We start from the raw sequence: 21,195 nt of genomic DNA, 5'->3' as shown, positions 1-21,195 counted from the left end.
GCTGTCTTCTTCCTAATCCTGAGACATGTGCTGACCAGAGTAGGCCAGAGAGAGGGATCCAGATGACATCATCACCTCCACTGGCTGCAGCTAAATCCTGACAACCACCTGGGATGTGAGACTTTTTGACTCCCTTTATGCACCACTACAGACTAGGGACCGAATGGGTAGGCAGCAGTTCTGCAGTTCTAGGGGTTACAGAGGACAAGAAGCTGGATATGAGTCAGCAGTGTGCCCTTGTTGCCAAAAAGGCCAATGGCATTTTGGGATGTATACGTAGGGGCATTGCCAGCAGATTGAGGGACGTGATCGTTCCCCTCTATTCGACATTGGTGAGGCCTCATCTAGAGTACTGTGTCCAGTTTTCAGCCCCACACTACAAGAAGGATGTGGAAAAATTGGAAAGAGTCCAGTGGAGGGCAACAAAAATGATTAGGGGACTGGAACACATGACTTATGAGGAGAGGCTGAGGGAACTGGGATTGTTTAGTCTGCGGAAGAGAAGAATGAGGGTGGGTGGTGGGAGGGTGGTGAAACACTGGAATGTGTTACCTAGGGAGGTGGTGGAATCTCCTTCCTTAGATATTTTTAAGGTCAGGCTTGACAAAGCCCTGGCTGGGATGATTTATTTGGGGATTGGTCCTGCTTTGAGCAGGGGGTTGGACTAGATGACCTCCTGAGGTCCCTTCCAACACTGATATTCTATGATTCTATGATTCTCCTCAGTGTGTCCTTTTCATTCCCCACCTTATTTCTTCTCATTCCTATCCCTCTCCTTTTTCCTTCCAACTACTAAGAGTCTGGCTTTGCCAGCCAAGATTGCATATTTTCCAACACTGTTGTAAGCCTGTGACCAGAGAGGCAGACAAAAACAATGCCCCAAACAGTCCAATGCTGGCCCAGATTGCCAGGTTTTGGAGTGGCTAATAAGACTGTGTTCCATGCACGTGTTTCTTGAGCAGTGAAATTGCGAGAAAGAGTCAACACCAGAGACAGAAACTGTGTTTTCTATGTTTGCTGTTCTTTTCTCTCCCCTCGTTTGTGTGTGTGTGTGTCTTGTTTTGTCTTTTAGGAAATGGGATTGGGCTTTAACAGCAGCCACAGCAACAATGGCTCCAGTCCCTCTCAACTAACCTTTTCTCTCCTCCTCAACCTGCCCCTCAAGGACAGCTATCATCCTCTTTAATATCATGTAAAAGACTGTCAAAAAATTCTCTCCAGCTAAAGGGAATGTGAGCAAGGGATGTTGTTAAAGTGAAAGCCTTGCTTAGTACTTTACATTTCAAATGCTTTAACTCTTTTCGCTTGTGTCTTTAACATAAGGTTAAAATGTTTTTTCCCCAGGACACTAAGCAGGCTGAGGTCTCTGCATTACTAAACCCCAAACCTTATACAGTTTAGATTTCTCCGGTGATGGAAAAAAGTAGAAACTTCATGCAATTTGCGAGGAAATATTTGACCATCACTAACATGATATTCAATGGTAAGAATAAGGAGCATGGTCCTGTTGTTGCTGCTCCACATGAGCTGAAACCCTTATTTACAGTGTATTGTTTATTGCCTTGGTATCACAGTTTGGCAGTAGCCCAAAGGCTAATTAGGAATCTCAATTTTCATGACTGTGAGGAGCATCACAGTGAGGATTCAGGAAGAAACAATATCAATAATTTCTTTGCAAACAGCAAAAAATGTTTGCTCAGTAATCAAATGCCTGAAGAAAATTGGAAGCCAACTCCATGGCTTACTTGACTCATAAACCTGAAGGCATAGCCAGCTACCAGCAAAAAAGTTGCTCTTCCTTTCACTGCTACCAATTAGAGGTGGGTGCAAGGCTCAAAATGTGAGGTTTCCAACTCCAGTGTTTAAGGCTGGCTGGAGCCAGGCCTTTACTTTGGTTCAGCCCACCATAAACATGTTTGGATTTCAAAGAACCCCGAAACGCAGGGGTGTTCAGATCCAGGGTTTTGGTTCAGGCTTATCTCTAATAGCCAAAGGTCTGCACATGCAGAAAAGGTTGGAGTGATGGTGGGTCAGGAAGAAAAGTGTAACTGCAACACAGACAGGGCTGGAGCAGCAGCAGATCTGGAGACCCAGCTGGAGGAAGAGCCCTGGACAGAACTGACAGGCTCTGGAAACTTCTGCTTCTGTAAAGAATCTAAATAGGATTTGAACCAAAGAGTCTGACATCTGGCTACTGAAGCAGACTTCTAAGCTCTGAAGGGTCATGGTGTTTTATGTTTATTATCTGGATTCCTGCCCCCCTTACACTCTCATGAGGGCCCTATGGGGTTCAATGAGGTACTTGTGTGAGTGAGCACTATTCAACACGAGTGAGGCTGGCAGCACAGTGTTGTGCATAAACAAACACAAACAACATAGTAATAAATAATAATGAGGCATAATGCTGCTGTAAACACTTAGATGAGGATTTGAGCATGGGCACTGAGTCTGAGTTCAGGGAGCTTCTTGAACCATTATCAGGTTGGCAGGCTTAATAAAATTAATTAGAGCTCAGCAGGCTTTTATTCATATAATTCTAGCTTTTTTTATTCCCCCATTTCCTCTTTTTAAAAAAATGCTATGTATTAAGGATGGATGAATCATCCAAGAGTTAAGCTAGCACCAACTGTGTGCCAGTATGGTACTGCACCTCAGCTGATGTGTAAATCTGCTATACCTATTATGGCTTGAGAGGACCTAAACTCTTTTACTTTTCATTATAGTTTTGGTCTTGCTGGCTCTATCTTTTATTTTCCCATACAGTCTCTCTGCATTTGTTTTTCATTCTGCAGTATTTTCCACCTATTTTTACACTAGACATTCTCTTTGCTCCTTCTTTATTCCTGTATTCAGTCTCACCTAACCACAGTGCAGAACTAATAAATTCTGAACTCTGAGTCAGCATTTCAAATCTATGAGGTTCAAACGGTTTTGAAATGCATCCGATGAAGTGAGCTGTAGCTCACGAAAGCTTATGCTCAAATAAATTGGTTAGTCTCTAAGGTGCCACAAGTCCTCCTTTTCTTTTTGCGAATACAAACTAACATGGCTGCTACTCTGAAATTTGAAATTATGCAAACTGAGGCCACCTATCCCTGATAAACGCAGTCACAACATGAAATACCTTTTGTTTCTTATTTCTTACCAGAACTTTGGAATTCCTGACAATCCTGTTTGCTTTCCTTACAGCCTTATTCAGCCCCATCTAAAACAGCAAGAGAAAAACAAAATATATCAATTTTGCATTACCTATATATTTTTCCCCAAATATTTTCTCTCTTCTGTCATTAATCATGGCACAAAAATGAAGGATGGATCTACAAATAAATCATTCACTACTTTTTATTGGACTAATAATCAATTATCTAATCACCGTGTATGAAACTCCAGTTGCAAGAGTTCATTTATTTTGCTTCAGGGCACTATTTATTTTCTTAGATGAAGTCCAGCTCAGTTTAAGATTTTTGATTCAGATCTCAGCTATGCTGAATTAGTGACAGTGGACAAAATTCCACAACTCTTACAGAAGCGCAATCTATTTGTTCTATACAAGATGGCCAGAAATAGGATGTAAGGATGCAAGACCCACCCAGCCTCCAGAAAACAAGAGGTTAACTTCAGTTCAGATTTGCCATCTGTCATAGCTCTGTAGTGTTCCCTGTCGGTTGAATGTGGCACTTTCAGTACTCTTAGCCTCAGTTTCCCTCTCAGAGGTGGTTCCCCTTTTTATACCAATAAAATAAAAACCAGCAGGATCTTATTAAAGAGAAAAAGGCAAAATACCACATTTACTGTGAATACAGAAAGAATCCTAGTAAGCAGTTAGTTATAGCTATAACATTCCATTCAATCTCATATTCATTCATGTACACACACACACACAGGTCCTGCAAGTTTGTTATCATAGTTACCAGCCTTAGAGTTGCTCATGCCAAGCCACTGGCCAGGTGGCCTGGACATGAGGAGAGAGCAGGGCCTCGTCAGATGCACATCCGATGCTCCTGGAAGTTGGTTTGCAGAATCAGACCCCAAAGTTCTCACTTTCTAGAGTCCATTTTTATAGGAATTTCTTCCTATGCCAGTCTATGAGAATTGCTTCATCATGCTGTTGCTGAATCAATCAGCAGATGGCACATTCCTGACAGCTCTGTGCTGCTAGATGTTATCTTGTTCTTTGGTTCTCCCATTCTTGAGGCTGTTGGGTGGATTCCAGTCTGCCCTCCGGGGGTCCTCTGGTTATTTCCACTTGACGCCTTCTTCAGCCGATGGACACTGGATTCTTAGGCTGGCACCTCCCTGATCATTCAGTTATTATCCACACCAAGCATCCATCCACATACATCCTCTATCTCTATTTTAATCACAATTGTTAATACAACAAAAGGGCGGGGAGTCTCTGGGTGCTGTTTCTGTTGTTACAGAGTATTGCTTTGAGTCTCTCTCTGTGTGAAATGCTTTGAGAACAGACTCTGTCTTAGAATATACTAACGCAATTAGCAGCTTGCAAGTTTCACACATAGAGGGAGAGAAACAGTACCAAAAACCCAGAGACCTCTTAATTAGTAATACCCTGGAATTTAAACCATGAGGAATCAAACTCATTTGTGATTTTAATACAGAACTTCTTTAATATGATCCAACATCCTCAGCTCTCCACACACCCATTTGTGCTGGAGATGTGGCTTAGCTCTCTGGCCTAGTCACAACAAACACAACCCCCTCTGGGGTACCAAAGTTGAAACTAAAAAGTCTCTACCAAACAAAAAGGTCCCTCTGCCCTTTGGGGCTTCTCTTTAACGCACCCATGGGGCACTGTTCCCAGCCTGTTTCTGGGCTCGGTGCCTCGTGTCCTTCCTGGCTCTGGGTCCCCAGGCTGGCTCCGGGTCCCCAGGCTGGCTCCCTTGGAATATCCTTTTCCTTGCAAACCCTGGCTCAGGGCTTTCCACAGGAGCTGGTGGTTCCAACTCACGGGATGCCTCTTCCATCATAGAATCATAGAATATCAGGGTTGGAAGGGACCTCAGGAGGTCATCTAGTCCAACCCCCTGCTCAAAGCAGGACCAATCCCCAGTTTTTGCCCCAGATCCCTAAATGGCCCCCTCAAGGATTGAACTCACAATCCTGGGTTTAGCAGGCCAATGCTCAAACCACTGAGCTATCTCTCCCCCCCTCCCGCTTCCCAGAGAACTTCCCACTTCTTCTCCCCTTATTCTCAGGGAGCAGGTGGGAAGAGTGTCTCTCTCCCTCTCTCCCCCCTTAGACCTGATTCACCCAGACTCTCCTTCTTTGGGTCTCTTCCCCCCCACCCCCTTCCTACTCTATGCCCTCTGTAAAGGTGCCCTCTGTAAAGCCCTCTTAATTGGCCAAAATGGAGAGTGCTGATAAAACACAGGTGCACCGGCTCAGCTCCCTCTTAAAGGGCCAGTGTCACCCTGTGACAAAATCCACTTGCACATGTTCTAATGAAGCATTCTGTAGGTGTCCAAAAGACAGTAAATTTACTTACACAGGGAAGTATAGCAGAACAGGGGGACAGATTGGCCAAAAAGAGGGCATGTCAAGGAGAAAAGCCTCTCCTGCATTTGTACAAGTGGGTCAAAAGCAACTACACTAATATCCCTTACACTTGGCAGCAGCACACAAAGACCTACATAGCCACCCCCAATTGCAGTGGAAGTGTCACTCTTTGGAATAAGAAATGTTACTGGGCCATCTATCCAACCAATCCCATTCACAAGGGAATTCACATGCATCAGGCACCATGAACATGAATGACAGCAGTAATACTAGAGACCTGTTCATATTGCAGTAGGAGGTAATCTATGCAGTGCTCTGTGAAGGTCAAATCCACAGCAACCACTGGCTCTCACAGCCAGGATCTGCCAAATATTCAGCAATACCATTAGGAGTCAGCGGGTACTCTGGATACAAGAGGAAACAGCAAGGGGGCCTAGTTTTTATCAATGTCTAGGTTCTTATCAGCAGCTCCACTAATCTGTAACACCTGCTGTGTGTAGTGTGTCACAGAGATCTGTGAGTAGGCATCTGCAAGACACATTGTGCAGCAAAGCTGGCTTGTCAAGCCTGCACTCTGACACTTCACTTGGGACTACACCTAAGATTAGGGCTTGATACTGAGAGTCACTAGGAGCTCATTGCCTCTTTGGATCAGGCCCTTGTTTTGCTTGTTCAGACTTGCAGAATCCAATATCTGGTGTGCACCATTGACCACAACTAATTTACACTTGCAGTTTCATTTTACACTTATTTTGTGCTTCTCTTATAGAATTTGTCCAGATGCGTTTTCTTATTTTGGTTAAATTGCGCCAAAATCTTCAGTCCAGATAGACTGGCCTGAGAAAAGTGCAGAAGGAAGTGGGTAGTGGAACAGCTGAGAAACTGCTTTGCAGCCACTCTCACTGCACAAAAGTACGCTGGCCTCAGACAGTAGATCTTTCAGCCCTGCTCCCAACCCCACACCAGCCCCTTGCATGAATGCTGAAGCACAGAGAGCCACTGTGGAGTAGACCTCTGCACCTTACTATGGTGTGAAACCCTCCCTTCCCCTGCCCCACTATACAACCTTTGAGAATTCTTTCCCTATCCTTGTACAGAAGAATCACACTGGTTCCTTTGCCAAAGGACCCTTCACTGTCAAGGAGGTGGGGGATCCTCCCTTAGTTACACTCAGATATCCCTACTGATTGTGTTGACTGGGTGTAATTGAGACTAGAACCTAAGCCACTGTAGCTAAGCTATTGGGGAACTGTTCTCCCCTCTGTTATAAATAATATTAATCCGATTGATGCAGGATACTGAGGGGAGGTATCTCCGTTAGTGAATGACAGTGTACTCTGGAACATATTTACACTCTCTTTCCTTTATGTATGAAAATGTTAATTTTTTACCTATTAAAATGTCAATACATTAAAAAGCTTCAGTAGAGGGAAAAGGGTAGCTCTATGGATGTGAGAAAGATCTTCCAAGTTTATATTTCACCGAAGTCAGAGACCCCTGTAATTGGGGTTCAGTTTTGTAAGGTGCTGAGTGCCTCTGGAGATGGACTCTGCAGATTGCTTGCAGGACAGGGCCCAGAACTTAAGACAAATCTGTGAACTTTCATAAGAGCAACATCTTAATACCCACCCTTTATACAGCTTACTTTTTAAATAATACTCTTCCACAACAGTGACGATGAATCCCATGTGTTGTTCTGCTTTTATTAGGCCATCTTTTATAACCAGTCATATCAGTCGGGGGCACATTCTCCTGATTCCCTCAGCCTTTGTCATTCGCGTTTGGAATTTAGGAGCTGAGAATATGCCCAACTAACCTTGCTATGGAAGGAATCCCTGCCTTCTTTCTGTGAATTATAAGAATCAGTGAACTAAGAAATCAATTAATGTTGAACAGTTTTCAAACTGAAAGGAAAATTATACGGTCAGATCACAACTGTGTGAGTGCTTTGCTGCTGATCAAAATGGTTAGTCAGGACAAATTCTCCTTTTGACTATGACCTATCAATCCCTCTTATAATCCGCCATAAGAACATAATTGCTAGCTTTAAATCCACTAGGCTTGAAGGCTCAGTAGAAAAGTTCAGTGCAAGTTTATATTTATCTGGATGGAGTTATAGATATCCAATGTGGGGAAAAGCATACTTTGTCGAGCCCGCAGATTTAAAATATTAGAAAAAACAAGTGATGTTGCCATACTGAGTGGCTGGGATGCCAGTTTGGATTTTTAAGCAGCATATACTTGCATTTCAAGAAACTACCATCAACATTTTTGCTGGAGATAAAATTCAGTTTGTCATTATACTTGATGTAGATACTGATCAAAGCAAAATTAATCAACTCAGAAATTTAAGGGTCAAAAATAAAAGGCAAACAATATGAGGAATAATGAAGTATAAGAATAACTAGTAGAAGAGTCTCTCTCAAAGCAAAGGTTGTTCTTTATGTACATTTTTATATGCAACATTATTCTGCCTACAGCATGAGCACTATGGTGCTTTTATTCTAAGACAATCTTTAAAAAATATTGGTTTGTAGCATATAACAAGTACACGAGAGGTGCCAATAAGGAGCCAAGATAATGTAGCCCAGTTTCTTCCCATTGGCCTCAATACATACATGCATCTCCCATTTGCAATAGTTATCTTGAATAAATATTGTCACTAGAGTGCACCCAATTTTTTTCAGCAGATTTCAGCTTGTTAATCCCCTGACCCTCATTTTATATGGGAAAAACTGTCTTTCCACAAAATGCTAAGTCCAGTTGTCCTCTGTCTACTCTGATTAGGGAGAGTCGAGGATAGGCTCCATGTTTATGGCGATGGCAAGAGTTTCTCTCTTATTCCCCTCTAGCATCCAGAGGACAACAGATTTTTAGCTTAATGGTCTTGTCCTATCCTTGGCTCAGAGCTCTATTTTGGAACTGTCCCTGTAGGCTACCCAGCCCATGCAATCTCCCTTGCTGTAACTCAGCCAGAGAGTAACCTCTGCTGCTACACAGAAGAAGCACTGTGTGCCTGGGATGCTATTTGGTAGCTGATTGGTGAACTCAGACTCCTTCCCTGGGGAGGGAAGAACACTGGGTGCCCACATAGCCCTCCAGAGTAGGTCCGGCTCCATCCACGTTGATGAATGTGTCCCTGGCTGCACAGCCTAGGGTTGCCGCAATGCTACTGAGGGCTCCATGCAACAGAAGAGAGTCAAGGAAAGGTTGGGCACTTTCATTTACCTGGCTCTTTGACTGCTGTCTTTTAAAGATTATACAGCCACATTTATGACTAGTACAACATGCTACAGGCATTACTGTGCCAGTCTGCATGCCTCTTCAGAGCCACTCACAACACAGAAAGACAGAAAGGAGAGCACAGAATCCTGCAAGAGGAAGCAGTGCATGCTATTACGAAAATGAAGCCTGGGAAAGCCCTGGGGGTAGGCATGGCAATAGATAACGGTCCAACAGAATTGTTAAAAGAGGTTGGTGACAACAGAATTGTTTTCATGTGGAAAATTTGCAAAGATGGATGGATGGATGAGAACAACAACTGGATAACGGGAATCTTTCTACTCTTACCAAAGAAAGGAGACATAACATGGTGTAGTAACAATCATCTCCCTGATATTGCTTGAGACAAGTTCTGCTCTACATAATCCAGGATTGCCTGAAGCAAATGATAGAAGTAGAACTACCACCACAACAAGCTGGTTTCAGAGAGGGATGAGGCACGTGTGATCAAATCACAAACATCAGTCACATCATTGAAAAACGCAGGGCGTACAATGCAGTTTCACAGACTACTCAAAAAGGGTTTGATACTGTCTGACATGACCATCTTTGGAGGACACTGGCAGACGTGGGGATTCCAAAGCCCCTAAATGAACTCATTGCAAGTCAATAACATCAACAACAGACTCTGGTGTGAATAGCAGCAGGTGATAGTGAGTGGTTTTCAACCAGGCAGGGTGTGAGACAAGGGTGTATCCTGTCCCCAAGACTTTTCAGTGTGCATGCAGAATTTATTATGAGACAAGCCCTGGAAGGAGCTGGGATTTTCATTGGTGGACACCTCTTAACTGACCTCAGATATGCTGAAGACACAAAACTCTTCGCTACAGCCACTGATGCAATATGATTAAATGAATGTTGGAATCTGTACAAACAGATAGTGAGAAATATGGACTATTCCTGAATATGACAAGAATTAAAGGCATGTACATTGAGATGACTAATAAAACCAGGATGCAAGCAGACATCATGATTAACCAACAAGCTATAAAGGTAACAGAATTCAATTATCTCAGCTCATACATATCCAATCAAGGATACTGTTCCAAAGAAATTGGAAGAAAACTAGGAATGGCTCACTCAGCCATGGACCTCTCTTACCAAAGTTTGGAAAAACCCTGGCCTCTCAAAATCTATGAAGGGTCAGCTAGTGAAAAGCATATTTTTTTCCATAGTGACTTATGGATGTGAATCATGGAAAATGAATGCTGCTGACAAAAAGATAATTGAAGTCACTGTGATGTGGTACTGCCAAAGACTCTGCATATGTCCTGGACAGAAAAGATGATGAATGGTTAGGTCAGAAATATTACTGGAGAGAATCAGACTCTGCTTTCGGAAATCAACAAAATTTGGTCACACCAGGAATAGAGACTGAAATAACTTTGAGAAAAGTTATCCTGGAAGGAATGGTGGCAGGTCATTGTAGAAGGGGATGACCAGCAAGGAGATAGATAGATGGTATGCGGCAGACCACTGAGAGGTCAGCTGACTGTTTGAAGCTAGCAATGGACTGAGAAGGCTTCTGAAAATTCTGCTATGATGTCACCAACATTTAGACATAAATAAATGGATTTTACTTACTTATTTACATTGTCATGTTTTCTACCAGCCTTAATGATAGAATCATAGAAGTGTGGACCTTGAGAGGTCATCTAGTCCAGCCCCGCTGTGCTGGCACAGGACCAAGCATGCCTAGACAATCTTTGTCAGATGTTTTTATAACCAATCTTAAAAAACTCCAGTGACGGGGATTCCACAACCTCTCTTGGAGCATTGTGCATGTGATTTTTTCCTTCCTAAGTATTGTGCTTTGTGCTTGTGTCTTTACTGAATTTCATCTAGTTGAATTCAGACCAATTCTCCAATTTGTCAAGGTCATTTTGAATTCTAATCTTGTCCTCCAAAGTGTTAGCAATCCCTCCCAACTCCGTGTCATCCTCATATTCTCCACTCCACTATTTCAGTCATTGATGAAAACAGTGAACAGTACTGGACCCAAGACAGACCCCTGTGGGATCCCACTAGATACATCCCCCCAATTTCATAGTGAACATTGATAATTACTCTTTCAGTACAGTCTTTCAACCAGTTTTGCATTCACCTTATAGTATTTTAATCTAGATCTCATTTCCTTAGTTTGCTTATGAGAATATCATGTGGATCTGTATCCAAAGCCTTACTAAAACCAAGATATATCATGTCTACAGCTTCCTCCACCTACTAGGCCAGTAACCCTGTCAAAGAAGGAAATCAGGTAGATTTGGCATGCTTAGTTCTTGACAAATCCATCTGGCTATTACTTACGGCCCTATTATCCCTCTAGGGGCTCACAAATTGATTATTTAACCATTTGTTCCAGTATCTTTCCAGGTATTGAAATTAGGCTGACTGACTATAAGTCCAATTAGTTCCCTTTTTTAAAGATAGGTATTATGTTTGCCCTTATCCAGTCCTCTGAGACCTCACCTGTCCGCCACAACATCTTGAAGATAATCACTAACAGATCCAAGATTGCTTCAGCTAGTTCCTGAAGCACACTAGGATGAATTTCAGCAGACCTTGCTGACTTGAATACATATAGCTTATCTAAATATTCTTTCATCTTTTCTTTCCCTATTCTGGCTTGAGTTCCTTTCCCCTTGTTATTAATATTAATTGTGTTAGGTATCTGGTCACAATTAACTTTTTTAGTGAAGACTGAAGTAAAATAGACATTAAACACCTGAGCCTTCTTGATGCCATCTGTTATTCTCTATCCTTCCCCACTAAGTAGAGGACCTACACTTTCCTTGGTCTTTCCCTTACTCCTAATGTATTTATAGAAACTCTTCTGATTGCCTTTTATGTCCCTTAGGCGTAATTCATTTTGTGCCCTGGCCTTTAGATTCATTCATAATGATCCCCTGTATCCTTTTTTTAAAAAAAATCAGAACCTTTAATCCTTTCTCATTCATAACCCTTGTTAACAAGCTCTCTTTTCTAGTATGGTACATATTTATTAAATATATCATTTTCTCTTCTCACTCAGGATCAATCCCTCAATTTTCATCTTCTTTTGAGAAACTCCTTTTGCCATCAATAAGTAGAGAAAGGAAAAGATTGGAAACCTTGATGAACAACACTTGCAGATGTTGGATTCACTCTTTCTATCTCTCATTCCTTACTCTTGCATTGTGCATCTTAGTTGTGGGCACAAGCAGCAGTAGGAGAGAAGGCTTTTTTGCTTCAGGCTATGTTTTTCAGAAACACATTTCTTATTAACATGGTCTACTCTGATATCACATACAACAACAGTACGGTCAGAAGGGAAGGCTGAATGTTCTGTTCTGCAATCTCACATGGGTTTGAAATATAGCAGGGCTGATTCCACTTTTTATCTTTTGGAGGGAGTTACATTGAGTTACATGCATTTAAAGCACATGGATCTTTTGGAGGAGACCATGGTTTTGTGTTTTCTGGATTAAAGGTCTGTGGCACTTTTTTGTAAGAGCAGAGGATTGCCATGGTGTCCTTTCCTTTTCTTGCCCTATGCACTTTTGCTGTATTATGTAGCATGCCATATACAAGTCGCCTTCCTAAGTACCGCCCTCTCACCTGAGAAGAGTCTACACTTCAGTGTGACTGGATGTTTAATATTTGTGAAGTGCTTTGGGATTCTGCTTGAGGGAAGCTGCTGTGTACATATTATATATATACACATATATATACACACACAAACATATAGCTGCTGCGTACATATTATATATATACACATATATACACACAGAAACAGATATGTGTGTGTGTGTGTGCGCTCTTTGTTAACTCCATACTTATGGTAGTAATGACAGCTATCAACAAAAGTGGAGAAGCACCTGGGAAACGAACTACTATTTTCTTTGTGGTTTTTGCATTTCATTTATTTCTAATAAGTTGTAGCTAAGTGAGGTGGAGCGGGAATGTGTTACTGCTCAAACTGTATACTCTCTGTTAGGCTTCACCCAGAGTTCAGAGGCATTCAGATCAAGGGGCTTGGATCAGTCCCACCCCTAACTATAACGATTCACACTTACACCTGAAAAGATAGGTGAACAAGTTAAGAGTAAAGAAGATTTTTTGGGGCATTTTTGTTTTGCTTTGTGTTTAATATTTGCTTCTTTCATATATATTTGATTTCCTCTTAGCATATCAAGTCTGAAAATCTGAGAACAAGCCACAAACTGAGTGAGAATGCCCTCGCCAGAAGCTAGGATACATACATAAAAGTTCTCTCACCACTTGAGTGATTTGTATTGTTAGTGATTTGGGTAGTCTGGAAAACTGAATCAGGTACAATCCAGAATTTCTCTGGCACACAGAAGCAGGGTATACGCAAGTGTCTGAGGTTGTCTGAAACAATCAAACACTACAGCTTGTAAAGTAACCTGTTTCCATTAATTTCTTTGTTCTTATCTATCCTTTGCATCAGGTCCCTGTTTCACTTATGTATCAGCATGCCAATGGGCCACAGAGTTTCAGTTCCAATACAAATGACAGGCTAGGTTGTTGGTCTCATTCACCTGGCAAAAAATTCTGTTAAGTCGGAATCACTTAACTCCCTTCAATATTATTGAGATTTCTGGCAAATCAATCTGTGTCACTGAGAGAAGGAGTAATAATTATAGTATACAGATCAGAAGTGTAAGGCAAGTCTACTCTAGAAACTTTTGTTGGTACAATAATGTCAGTTAGGGGTGTGATTTTTTTTGCAATGTTTCTATACTGGCAGAAGTCCTAGTATAAATACTATTATACTGGCATAGAAGTGCTTTTCATAGAATATCTTATTTCACTGGGAGAATTGGTACTAGCTATACATTCAAAAGCACTTTTATGCTAGTATAAGTTGCATCTACAGTAGGAAGGTTTCTGGTACAACTATACTGGCAAACCTTTTCTAGTATTGCCTATACTTAATTCTCAGAGACCAAGAACCCTGACAAGCTATGCTGGATAAAGACACTGAGCTGTAGTGGATGCAGACATGAAACATTTTAAAAGCAGTGCTGGAAAGCAGAGTCCCTCACAACATACTACTAAGCTTTGTTTTACACCATCACCTGATTCCTAGGTATGTAAGCTGTATGAACTTAGAATGGCTAACTCATCAGTAAGTGGGTGTAGGTAAGTCTACACTACAGCTTACATATTTCCTCCCACTTTGATCCATATTGCTTTCACCATGTCAAAAGAGAATAATAGATACCAGATCCGAAGAGCCCATTCTCCTCACAGGCCTCACAATACAGATTTGCTACGGGACTTCTAAAGTATTCTCTGAAGTGTACAATAATGAATGCGTGGGCATGGAGTCCTCTTGTTTTCACAGCATATAACCAAGATAAGGAGATAGGCTGAGATTTCCAAAAGCCAGCACGGGGCTTTAGACAGTCATTTCCTATTTTAATAAGGACTCAGTGTCAACATCCCTTGAGCAGCTTTGAAAAGCACGCCACCTTCCCCTTCCCTCTCCCCCAGTTCCACTACATAGAGTAAATGGGTAGCTCCCCCACACAATCGCTCCATGGCCATCCACCCACACCGAGTTGGTTCCACTGTTTTGGAACATTCTACAGCTCCTGCTGTGCTAAGTGAATTTCATGCTTCATGACGAGAGCAGTATTTTTAATCATAAGTATCTGAGTCTCCTACAATAATCAGGGAGCATTAATGACTATAGCACAAAATTTAATTGATGTTAATTTGTTAGAACAGTGACTCTTATTTGCTGAGTACATTTGCCCTTGGTACAGCAACATGCTCATTTATAAACATCAACATTACCGTTAACACTAATTGTAAAATATTGATTGAAAAAATTGTTAAACATCAAAGTGCCATTAATATTTGTTGTCATAAAGACAATTAAAACAAAAAATTATGCTGTCCTATAAAGAAAAGCAACTACATATTTATTGCATTCACTTTGCCAGTACAAATATTGCACTAACTCTGGGAAAGCGTGCATCCAAATGCATAAATGATGTACCTGAAAATCAGTAGAGTTGAACGAAACAGTCATTAGTATTAAAATCTTGTTCAAACACTTGGCAGGGAATTTAGCCAACATTTGCACGTTCATATAACTGAAATGATCAATCAAACTACAAACTGAAGGAGCAAATGTGAAGTAAACTGGGTTTTATGCATCTGAATCCCTGAACTGCATATTAAAGTTTTCACCCACTATTCTTACTTGTCACAGAATTACCGTGGGCAATTTATCAGCCAATAGAGCATGGTTTCTAAATGAAACACCTTCCCCTCCTCCATTCGTAGTTTCTTGGGGTGTCCAAATAGTTAAAGATTCAGGGGAAAAGTTGGGGAGGAAAAACCTCTGTTAATTGATCTGCCTGGCTGGTGATGAGAGACAAATGAAGCCTGTCAGAAAGAGTAATAAGCAAACGCTGATGAGCCGGAGAAGATTTGCACGAGCCCCAAAATAACACTGGGCTGGGCCAAATCTTGACTTTTAAGAAAAGTTTCCAGCCGTTTTGTTTGCTGATTTATTCTGAAAAATGTAATCAATGTGAACAGCTCTCTAGGGTTGGAAGAGGCAGGCAGAAGGGTTCCAGTTCTGCTGTAGGAGACTGGTGGGGGTGAACCAAACATCAAATACACAGAAACACAGGATGAAGTCTTGGCCTTATTGAAGTCAATGGGAGGATTGCCATTGACTTCAATGGGTCAGATTTCGTCTCCACACACTTATTTATACAAAGAGTCAGTTAAATTTGGGTGTATCCCCAAATCACCTCACTAACCCCTCCCAGAGTTCTTAGGCTGACTCTCTGCATAGCAGTATGATAATGGTGGACTGGAATAAATTATTTTAAGTGGAGGGAGTGGCAAAATATACTGTGGCCATCTTGGCTTGTTAAAATTTTTAGTCTTCTCTGAGGATGGAACTAACCCAACTGCTGCTGGCTCAGGGGTAGATACAGTCTTTAGGTACAGCCCTAGGGTATACAGTGCACTAGCCCAGGAAGCACTGTGCTTTCAGAGACACTTCTCTGCTCTCTTTAGGCACAGTTCACTCCTGCTTTCCCCTTGTTCTAGAGGGTAGGTGTTTGCTGCTGACCTAGGTCCAAGGTAGTCTTGCGCGTGCAGAGGTCCGAGGGAAGTTCTTGCTCCTCCTTTCTCCCCCGTATAGGCACACCATTCAGATCAAAATCTAGTCCACTAGAAAAACTATTGCCCCGGCACCTTCCGGAAGGGGAGCTGCCTTTCTGCCTTCCCCCCAATGCTGCTAGGAGCGCATAGAGGATGCACTACGTAGTCCCTCCACATACCCCTACCCACGGCTCCTGGAATACACGAGACAGACAGACAGACAGACAGACAGAAAGAAAGAAAGAAAGAAAGAAAGAAGCAGGGCTAAACTGCTGCTGCAGCACTATTCCTACCCCTGCAGCTACTGACACCACCATTGCTGCTGTGAGTGCTGGGGAGGGGTAAGCCCAGTGAGCCAGGAGATACTGGGGCAGGTGCCGGGGTGGAAGCAGCGGTGGATTTATTTGTGGAGAAGAGTATGTGACTGGTGGATTTTTGGAGGAAGGCAGGAGGAGTATAGGATTGATGCAGTTTGTGGAAAGGTGGAAGGGGTATTTCACTCAAAGAACAAGTTGCCAGGTGAGTCAGAATATTATTGAGGGAACCACTTGGTTAAAGTCTTGGCAGCACAGCACCGGAGCTGAGAGAGGTTGCCCCCCACCCCTCTATTGTGTTTAGCATCTCTCACACCACCTGTAGAATTGCCATTGCTGTAGCTGCTATGTGTTGGTGGTGGGGTGGGGGGAAGTTAGTACATGTATGCAATGCACACATAGTGTAAAGTGAAACTTATTGTCATGCTCAGTGGTTGGCACTAATGAAGTCAGAGAAGTGGGAAGTCAGTTATTTTCCCTCTTCTAAACAGCAACGGAATTTAAACCAGCTCGCTTCTTATGGACGTGATTCAAAGCCCACTGAAGCCAACAGAAAGGCTCCGATTGACTTCAGTGGGTATTCGATCAGAGACCACACACAACATTTTACTCAGATTTAGATTTCTGAATTCTGTCCCAGGTTCTATAGATTTTCAGAAATGGGTGCCTAAATATATGGATTGATTTTCAAATGGGCTGAGCAACCCAATATATCTCACAGATGACAATGGAACATGGGCATGCTTCGCACCTTTGAAAAATCAAACCATTTTTATTTAGGTGCTTAAATATGCATGTAAGTACCTAACTTTGGGCATCTATGTTTGAAAGTTTGGATTTGTGTATGTGCGTATTAGTTTTTTACTTGAAAAACTGGATGTTTACTTGTATATAACATGGAATCCAGAATTTTACTCATTCTAGGGCAAATGCACTCACACACAATGGTGCAGGAGAATTTACCTCTAAGATTCCCATTGTGATAAATGGAGACTGAGAGCCATGCATCTGGTACTACAGACAGCAGGATCACACATAGTCAAAAAACAATTAAGATGTACCATGTACCCTTTATTCTACTGAAAGCTTTCTTGAACTGTCCACATTTAAAGTGTTTCTGCTTGCAATTCAGTGCATGAAGATTGCAAACTTCATTCTTTCTATTGTACAATTCAAGTTTAGCAGACCTCTACACTGTAATTTCAGAAATCCAAGCATAACTTACCTCAGGAGGAGGGTACAAGTGACAAAACGGTTGTCCTGCATTCTGTTTACACAGCTTAATGGAATGGCATACCACATCAGCATTCATTTTATACTTTAACCTACAGGGAAATGGTGCACAACAAAGACCATTAAGCTCTCCTGGGTATTAGGAAATATAAACTGCTTCAATGGAAGGGTGAGTATCCAGAATACTAAGACCCTTAACTCATTTTATTATCATCTTTAAGCTCAGTTCAGTGTAGCTACCTGAACATAATTATTTTCTCCCATTGCATTTTACTCAGCATTTAAAACCAGATTCTAGGGCTAAGAAGCCCTGAGCTTTATATACTGCCCCTGAATCAAATATACTATAACTGTACTCATTTTTAAGCAACCATACACGTGACAAAGATTTAAAGGACTCCTCGTTGTTGTTTTTTAAAAGGATAAAGTTAATCCAGATGCAATTTGGCTAGTACAAATTTTCAACCCCTGACAACAAAATAACTAGAAATCCTTCAAACCTCTAGTCAGATACAAGTGCCAAGATTGTTTCCTTCTTTTGGGACAAACCTCTGGATTTATAGAGAATTAAATCAAGATGTTTGATTACTGAACTACTTAGCTCTGTAGCATGGTCTCCGGGCTAGATTTTTTTTTAAAAAAAGCCCCAAGGAAGTAGAAAGTAAAGCAAACATTCATTTAATTAATCTTGCAAAGAGAACTTGCAAAGAGGAATAAATGATCTACTTTTATTTTTAAAGGAATTTAAATTAGTTTGTGGGGCTCCCAAGTGCTCAAATCAAGGTCAGGGGCTGGAAGCAAGTAGAGGATGACAGTTAGAAAGCCCATTAAGGCATAAAAGGAAGCTAGGGAACAAGCGATTAAAATATTATGACCCTTTAGATGATCTCCCCCACACACCACTGGTTCAAGAAATTTCTTCCACAGCCAAATGGACTGAATTTCAAAAGGTAACAGAGACAGGTGGACCTGATTTGAGATTTACAGATGTAAAGATCTATAAAAATGCTTAGTAGTAGGAGCTAGCGATAGCATTTATTAATTCATTCAGGGACAGCTTTATGGGACCAGAGCATAGGCGATCTGGCCTAGCAGGCACAGCCAGGCTGAGGTCTGCTCACCAGGAACAGTAGTTGCCAGGCAGGAGCTGGAGGAAGCACAAGCAAGCAGGTTCCATAAGCAAGAGTCAGGGTCAGAGTCAAACTGGACTAGGAGACAGGAGATCAAGCAAAATCTGGTGTCGCAGCAGGCCAAAGTCTGTATGGTTGCCCAGACAACTTTCCTGGGGTTAAATAGAGTGCTTGGCCAATCAGAGGTTCCTCAGAGTATCGCCACTCTGAGTCTTTTGGGTGGCACTTCCTGTGGCGCCTATTCTCCATTGTGCTCCCTGGCTGTGCCGCTGCATGGCCCCCAGGGGCGCTGTGGGACTATCAGCCATCGCAGTCTCTGCAGACCCGGTTTTAGTCCCTGGGTCCTTACAACAGCTAACTTCAGTCTACTGCCCAAACTACCTAATCGAGTGTCTCTCTGGAACACCATATATATAAAAAAGAGTTATTCTCACTCTCATACTAATGGAACTTGAAGAGTGAAACCCCCACAATTCACACTGACAATACATCAGTACATTAAAAACCAAAAACAATCCCTTAAAACAAGCAAACTTTAGATGAAAAATTACAGTTTAATTAGTACTTACAGTTTAGTTAGTTCTGGTCCATAAAGCTCAGCTACCAAGTAACAGATGCCTTGCAAGTTCAGTATTTCTGGAAAACATACATTTTTGAAACAATGGAACATAATTAAAGATAGTTTTACAAACCCATGAAACACAGCTGGACTTGCTTTGTCAAGGTAAATATCAGGTTATTTTAGAGAAAGGCATGTGCTCAGTCAGTGGTTTCAGCACATGACTGTGAACCAGAAAATTCTTCTAACCAAGGCTCTGATTCTTTGTGTGTCAGTAGGTGAGTCATACAGAACTATTGTGAGAATTAATGTTTGTTAAGTGCAATGATGAATAGCATAATGTAAGCGCTAAGAATTATCATAATATTTATTAAAGAGCATCTTCTAAGCAGTTTAAGGACAAAGCACTTGTTATCTTATATTGTAACTCAAAAAGAAAGCAAAACAGATAAATCAATGTGCAGAAAATGATGTATGAGTTCATATTACTGCTGGAATTACTTAATGTCTTCAAGTATTTATGCAGGTAAAAAACTCGTATCTTTAGTATAGAAATAATTTTGCAATGAATAACAGAAGGAGTAATTATAGTTTAGCAAATAGCTATCGTGTTCCTTTTTTCCTTTCATCTTTCACATTACTATGGCCTTTCTAAATACTTACTAAAATCTCATTCTTTTAAGTTGAACAAATAAGGATACACATCGAAATACGGTTTATAAAAAAAATCTTTAACAACATATTTACTGAAAAAGACAAGTACTTGGACTATCATATATTAGCCTTGAGGGAAAAGCGATGCACTGCTATGAGAGAAACTTGAGTTTGAATCCAGTTATAATCCAATACTAGGGTCTGATCTTGTAGTTCTGTGGAGGAATGGGAGTATTTCCTGCATATAATTGGACTCAGGCCTGATTCAGCAAAGCACTTGAACATATTGTTAAATGCATCTCTGTTCAGTACAGCACTTAAGCATGTGGCTAACTTTAACCAAGTGCTTAAGAGATGTGCTGAACAGGGATGTACTACTCAATTGGGGCTGTAATGCCTACCAGTCTCCTGTATCTTGTAATCAACAACTGGATATCAGTTTTTGCTTATTAATAAGCAGTGAAGCATGACTCATAGCCAGACATTAAAATAAAGGTGCATTTACTCAGATATGTATATGGTAAATGTGGCAAAATACATAAGCAAGAATAAAGCCCACAACTCCTAGGACTCCAGAAAGTAGCTATGTTCAAGTCTCCAGTCACCTCCCCCTTAAACACTGTTCCGCAAACTCCTATGTATCTCTCTCCTGTCGGTCTTAATGTGCCCAAATAAACACTTAGGATCCACCAATCAAAGTAGCTATCTTTCCTCACCCAATCAGATTTATCAGAACCAACATCCAGCTGGAGTGATCTATTCTGAGGTTCTTCCCCAGACAAAAAGTATTTCCTTCCAAAACACCGCTAGGTTTTAAGACAACACTGGATCTGACTCTCCTCTCACTCCCACCAGAGTAAATCAGGAATAATTCCACTGATGTGAACAGAGTGACATCAGTGTAAAACCTGCATAAGTGAAGGGAGAGCCAGGCCCCAAAGGTTTAACAATGTAGCTGTGAGTACATAAATTAAATACCCAACTACCTCTTAATGATAAGGTGCTGATGATAGCTGCAGGAGCTACTGCAGCTTACCCTTCTTATCCCATGTTAAATATTGTATTTCAATCAAGTTATTAGACTCATTTATTTGCCTCCTTTGCCACATAATTTCTTTTGATTGGATTTTTATAATCAATCTGCTGGTTAAAAATGGGTCTCCTGACCAGTATTAGATTTTGCTATTACCCTCCTGAAAGGGCACATGCAGTGGATAAACACAATCCCATGTCTGCTACCATCACTGATTAAAATACCCTTGGTAAAGCTAGCCAGCAAGCCAGCTGGCTCTTTGAAGTGTCCTGTAAGAGAAAATAGCTGGCTTCCCCAACATCTCCCATGGCGGACAAAAGCTGACAGCATCATCTAATG

The 21,195-nt window shown here is 41.4% G+C and overlaps 1 protein-coding gene across 6 annotated transcripts in view; it reads right to left on the bottom strand.

The window, feature by feature from the left end:
• The window catches only part of AOAH (acyloxyacyl hydrolase), a 162,872-nt gene that overhangs the window by 119,064 nt on the left and 22,613 nt on the right, over positions 1-21,195 (bottom strand). For all 6 annotated transcript variants that reach the window (XM_007065889.4, XM_037890054.2, XM_037890055.2 and 3 more), the window contains exons 4-6: positions 19,180-19,246; positions 17,473-17,572; positions 3,146-3,205 (exon numbers count right to left, since the gene is read on the bottom strand). In XM_007065889.4, the coding sequence (XP_007065951.2) occupies positions 3,146-3,205; positions 17,473-17,572; positions 19,180-19,246 (227 nt within the window). The remainder of the gene's footprint in view (positions 1-3,145; positions 3,206-17,472; positions 17,573-19,179; positions 19,247-21,195) is intronic.

The sequence above is a fragment of the Chelonia mydas genome, chromosome 2 (genome assembly GCF_015237465.2).
Source record: "Chelonia mydas isolate rCheMyd1 chromosome 2, rCheMyd1.pri.v2, whole genome shotgun sequence".
NCBI lineage: Eukaryota > Metazoa > Chordata > Testudines > Cheloniidae > Chelonia > Chelonia mydas.
This window is presented reverse-complemented; position numbering and strand designations above follow the sequence as displayed.